The 6,213-nt window shown below is 37.1% G+C and overlaps 1 protein-coding gene across 1 annotated transcript in view; it reads right to left on the bottom strand.

Moving 5' to 3' along the window:
• Positions 1 to 1,256: 1,256 nt before the first annotated feature.
• The window catches only part of LOC107678044 (leucine-rich repeat transmembrane neuronal protein 4-like), a 115,509-nt gene continuing 110,552 nt past the window's right edge, over positions 1,257 to 6,213 (bottom strand). The window contains exon 3 of the mRNA XM_016473157.1: positions 1,257 to 2,593. Coding sequence (XP_016328643.1) covers positions 2,255 to 2,593 — 339 coding nt within the window. The 3' untranslated portion in view covers positions 1,257 to 2,254. The remainder of the gene's footprint in view (positions 2,594 to 6,213) is intronic.

The raw sequence follows: 6,213 nt of genomic DNA, 5'->3' as shown, positions 1-6,213 counted from the left end.
AAGCATTTTTCCACTTAGACTTTGTGAAAACGATTCAATAATAGACATATTACATCACTACATATTAAATCAATAATGCTATTATTTTGATGTGCACTCTTATTTGAGATACAATGGGCTAATAAAATTTTTTTTGTAAGTGTTATGATTGCCCCTGGTCGCTGTCACAATCGAACCCATAACACTCTGACTACTTGTATTAAATTCAATGTAATGATACTATTACAGCTGGAACATATACATTTCGTTCATCAACACATGGCATGTAGATTTGTAATAGTCCGAGTTATATAGGAAAATTGCTATTACAATGGTCTCGGGTCTCCCATACGTCTTGCTGTTATAGCCAATTATAGCAATTTCATCCATGTAGCTACTTTGTTGAGTGACATCTGGAGTCAGAAAATCTCTTGGTTAACACTCCATGACCTGAGGTTACTGACCACCTCTTTCTGAACTCAACTAAAGAAAATATTGGTTTATTCAGCTCTTCGATACAACTGGAGGCTCTTGATAGAGATTCATGCTTTGTTATTGTTAGATCATTGGAAAGCCATTTGAAAATGGGTTAGAAGGATCATTTTGGTCAGAAACATGTTCTACACAAGCATGCAAACGCTTCTAGCCAAGCTCCATTTCACACAGAAACTCAAGTATGCGTTGAATTTTCAGTGTTCTCAGTTTTTCCACTTAGGTCAATTACTGTCACAGCGTAGCAACAGTTTGAAGAAAATATTGCTGAGCAAGTTAGCACACTCCTCAATGACGTATAGCTAGTCACCTCAATATTAACACACACAGCGTAATACCGCTCCCACTGGAGGTGTGTTACAACAGTGTGTGCCCTTGCGATGCGTTGCATACTTGCGATGAAGATATTTCCGCCACTGTATGGTAACTCCAACATGCTAAGCGAGTGAGGGACGTTTGCTTCGCGCTCTTATGATTCTTCCCTCTTGAAGCTGAAGTGTGTAATTTTTTGGCTTTTTAGCGAAACGCAGAGACAACTAGTATTCAGTAACAAGTATGAACAAGCGGATGGCTTAGCAGACACATGTAAACACTGTGGCACTATCAAAACATTGTTTGTTTGTTTAAACTCCGACAAGCCAACATAGCAACAATGGCGTAGGTTTGAGGGCGTGGCTTTCTGTTTGCCTGACCAATGGCAGATAAGGGAAACCTTTTCGAACACACTGAAGTCATTATTTTTCACACCACTGGGCGCAGAAATTACACACTTCAGCTTTTAAACAAAAAAAAAAAACCCATACACACTCACAAGCAAACACACACATACACTATCTAGTCAACAAGTAGTGTTCAAACACTGAGCTTGATGTTTTTCACTCTGCATTTCAGTATTGAATTCTACAGAATTGAAAATTAGTCATAAACTCCGGCGGCCCGCACATTACAGTATGCATTAGACACATACTGATTAGTCTGATTACATTTTGAAAAGAAACACAAGCTATATGTACATCTAAAGAAGCTTGATCTTTGGTACATGTGCACTCTGAAAGACCTTGCTCCGTGAGACTTCATTTCGCTTTTAATGAATGCTTTTTTTATACTAAAGAGATCTTCCATCTGAGATGCTCATGTCTGGACAGATCTGTCTTTTTAATCAAATAATGACAGCATTTATGAGCGCTCCCTGGCAACTAAATGAAAATAACAGCGAGAGGCCTTTGAGCTCTGGTGAACATTAATTTGTTTCTTTTCATTCTCTCGTTCTCACACTCTCTCCCTCGTCAAAAAAACCTTGTTTATTGCACATTCCTATTCATTCTTCACTCAGCATGAGAGAATCACCATTAGCTACTCCTCAGAGAAGGCGTCCTGTAGCGTCGGTACAGAGCGAGGGCTGAATGAAACCAAAGCCACGTTTAACGTCTCATGCATGTTGCACTGGATTTCAATTTGCCATTGAGCAGAACGGGAACAACAAAACGTGTACTGGCCTTTGAGTCGGAACAAAGAAAAGATGGAAAACGACGAATAGAATCCCATTTTCCAGGATACACTACACTCCACAATGAAAGTGTACTGTATGCCAGATCCTCGTGTCCTCCAGCGATGTCGTGGGAATGTTTTTCACTTCTCTATATTCGCGAGAAACAGTTAGCGCGCAGCAGTACGCACAGTTTTCAGACATGCCGCTGCGTTAATGCCGGCAGAATGTGGATCATCGCCCAGGCACATCCTCTTTTGAAATTACCCATCATGCCTTGCTTTGCGAGCGGAGCCGTTAGCGTCTAAAAGTGAGGGTGCTGGTGGAACGTTCTGTTGTTGGATAGTTAATGGAGCGTTCTGTGGTGGGGTAGGGGATGCTGGGCCCCTCCATGGGTGCTCTCTGGCTAGGTGGGGAGCAGGGTCCCGTGATACCCGTGTTGATGGTGGGCACTGCCGGAAGGGCCACAGTCTGGATGGTGCTCCTCTCGTGGGGGGGAAGCTCCTCCAGCCCCTCCAGGCTTTGCGGCGGCCCCTCGTAGCTCATGTTGAGCCGCAGGGGCTGATGGGCTTGGCAGTAGTCCACTATGGGCTGCTCGTACCTGTAGAAGGTCAGAGTGCTCATCTGGTGAGGGACCTGTGGGGGGTAAAAGAGAGAGAGAGCGAAAGAGTGAGCTGAAGATCCCTAATTAGAATAATTAAGTCATTAACAGTCATTAAATTGTCATTAAAATGGTAGTTCATTCAAAAATGAACATTTTGTCATTTTTCGCTCACCCTCATGTCAGTTTAGACCTGTATGACTTTCTTGCTTCTGTAGGACACAAAAAGAGAAATTTCTAAGATTGTGCTAGTCGCTCTTTTCCATGCAACTACAATAAATAGAGTTTTAAGGATTCAAGCTTTGCAAAATGATGCAAAACACCATAAAATATCAAAAAGCGGTCCATTTGAGTTATGCTTTTCACTGTAAAAAATGTTGTGTTTTATTCATTTATTTATTATTGGAGTATATTTCAGAAGGTAAATTCATTAGTTTTTCTACATCAAAATTTCAAGATTAATTCAATGTAACTTGCCATCTCCAATGTCATTGTTTGTGAAAATTTACTAGCAATTTATTAGCAATTTATGAGTGAAAATTGTTTCTACGCCATTTTCAGTGTATATTTGAAGTATTCTGACAATATATTCCAAAAAAAAGGAAAAAGAAAGAAAGAAAGAAAATTTAAATTGTTATACACTGATAATGTCCAGTGAGCTATTAGTCAAAGATGATCTTGAAAAATTAATCAGTCAGGTTTGTGAATGAATCATTCAAATTGGAACTGAATTAATGATATGTTAAAAAAGATCTGATTTAAAAGAATGATTTGTTCATGAATCAGTCATTGCTACTTTTCTAATGAAGGATTTTCAGTGAATGAATCATTCAGACTGGAACTGAATTAAGGATTTATTGAAAAGATCTGATTCAAAAGAATGATTTGTTCACAGATTGCACATTGCTACGTCTCCCATGAAGAATTTTCACTGAATGAATGAATCATTCAGCCTGGAAATGAATTAAAGTTTCACCGAAAAGATCAGATAAAGAAAAAAAAAAGAAAAAGATTTGTTCATGATTCAGTGAATAATGACTTACATTTTGGTCTTTATTTCATCACACAAAGCTATTGAATGACTCTGAATACTGCACGCGAGTAACATTTTACGATGCTTTTTTTTTGTCATTTTGGAGCTTGACAGCCATTGTCCTCATTCTGTTTCCTTTATGGAAAAAAAGCAATCAGGATATTCATCAAAAATTCACCTACAGTATGGTGTTCCAAGGACGAATAAAGTCATACAGGTTTGGACCGTCATGAAGCCGAGTAAATAATGACATTTTTCATTTTTGCGTGAACTATCCCTTTAATTAGAGTAATTAAACCACCCCCTCACCACAAGAGTCATTAAATAGTCATAAAATATCTCCGATAATGATTCTACCACCAAGAGACATGCACACACACAGAGTTCATTCCAACATCCCTCATTCCCACATCGTTCTCAGCCCACTCGTGACTTCCTCTTTAAGCTCTGCTTCCGTCTGCATTTAGAAGCTGCCTCGTGGCGCCGCGTTTTCAAAGAGGCACCGCGCTGGTAGGGGTAATAGCTTTTTACACCGAGTGCAAACCCAGCATCTGTCTTGCTTCCCAGTGTGTGTGCTGTGCTCGCTGGTGACTCACTCTGTGTATACACAAGAGACAGAACACACACACACACACACACACACACACACACACACACAAACCCCCGCACAGACTGCTGCAGCTATTCCTATGATAAGTGACACAAGCAAATATGCCTTTCGTTTTCATGGCGTGACTCCGGGAGAGTCACTGTGGAGAAACATGCCACATGTGGCTGCCTCATATGTACTGCAAAAATATTTTTATTTTTCCAGAAAACATGCAAAAAATACTGGTCATGTAAACATCATTAAAACAAGTTACATTTACTTTATTTAAGAAAAACGTACTTTATAAAAAATATGTTTTCAGAGAACATATCATGAATTATTGCAAGTCATTTTTCTCATTTTTTTAAACACATGTCCAACATGTCCATCAGTGCAGTTTATGCTTAAGGAATAGTCAAGTGTTTTAATCAATGATTGAATCTTTCTTTTGAGCTTTCCAATGAACCAATGGTAACACATTTTCTAACTATAGTTAATGCATTAACTAACATAAACTATTAAGGTATTATACTAGTAATGCATTATACTATTAATTAAATCAATATATTTTTACAATATTTGTTAACTTTCGTTATTATTAGTTAATAAAAATATTCATTTTAGTTTACAGTGCATTAACTGTTTCCAGATACAAATTTTGATTTTAAAAATATATGTATATGCAGTAAATATTCAGATAAACATTAACTAAGAGTAATAAATGCTGTAGAAGTATTGTTCATTCTTATTTCATGTTAATTAATCTAATGAACTATTGTTCACAAATGAAACATTGTAAAGCACAAACTGAACAATTGGTTAATGAATCAAACTGATTCATTCATAGTGAGTTCAACTCACTAACAACATAATTTGGTTCTGATCCTCACAAAAGTGAATCATATGACTTCAGGAGACTTGAAATATCATGTGACCCTGGACCACAAAACCAGACATTCATTTTTTTATTTTTGTATTGAGATTTATAAATAAACTGAAAGCTGAATAAATAAGCTTTCCATTGATATAGGACAGTGGTTCCCAAACCTGTCCTGGAATGTGCAGGGCAGGGTGTCCTCCAGCACAGGTTTGGGAACCACTGATATAGGAGATATGTTTGTTAGGATTTGTTAGGATATGACAATATTTGGCTGAGATACAACTATTTGGAAATCTGCAATCTGAGGGTACAAAAAAAAAAAATCTAAATATTGAGGAAATTGCCTTTAAAGTTGTCCAAATTAAGTTCTTAGTGATTCATATTACTAATCAAAAATTATGTTTTGATATATTTACGGTAGGAAATTTACAAAATATATTCATGGAACATGGTCTTTACTTAATATCTTAATGATTTTTGGCATAAAAGAAAAATCGATAATTTTGACCCATATAGATTGCTACAAATATACTTGTGCTACTTATGATTGGTTTTGTGGTCCAGGGTCACATATAGCATAGTATTATTTTTAGAGCTTAACAGTCACAATCACTATAAAATGGCTTTATATGGAAAATAATCAAAATATACAATATTTAGATCCAGAGCAGGAAGGCTAAATAAGGATTTAAAATTTTTAGTTGAACTGTATCAATCAATCAGTCAATCAATCAATCAACCAACCAACCAACCAACCAACTTTAATAATTCTAAAACTTAAAATGCATTCTATGAAAACAAGTCTTACTATCCAACACAACTTTGCTTCTCAAGCAAATTTCTTTTTTCAAGGATTTTATACTGTACATTATTTCCAAAAAACAAGACAAAATTACTGATAAAAAATATATTTTTTGCAGTGTTCTCATCCCTCATACCATCACACACACGATAACACATTGACAAATCAGCTGAAACGAGTCACCATATATTTCCACTGAGCAACCAGAATTCATTGCTTTTAAAAGAGCGAATTAGTGAATGCTTAGAGATAGTGAAGAGCGACCCGAGCGCGATTACCATCACCGAGCACTAAGTGAACATTAGTGACAAGAGAGCTCTGCCGGTGTGACAGCCGAAGAGGTTTTACAAA

The sequence above is a fragment of the Sinocyclocheilus anshuiensis genome, unplaced genomic scaffold (assembly GCF_001515605.1).
Source record: "Sinocyclocheilus anshuiensis isolate Anshui unplaced genomic scaffold, SAMN03320099.WGS_v1.1 scaffold260, whole genome shotgun sequence".
NCBI lineage: Eukaryota > Metazoa > Chordata > Actinopteri > Cypriniformes > Cyprinidae > Sinocyclocheilus > Sinocyclocheilus anshuiensis.
Note: the sequence above shows the minus strand (reverse complement) of the source record. Positions and strands in the feature narration are given on the sequence as shown.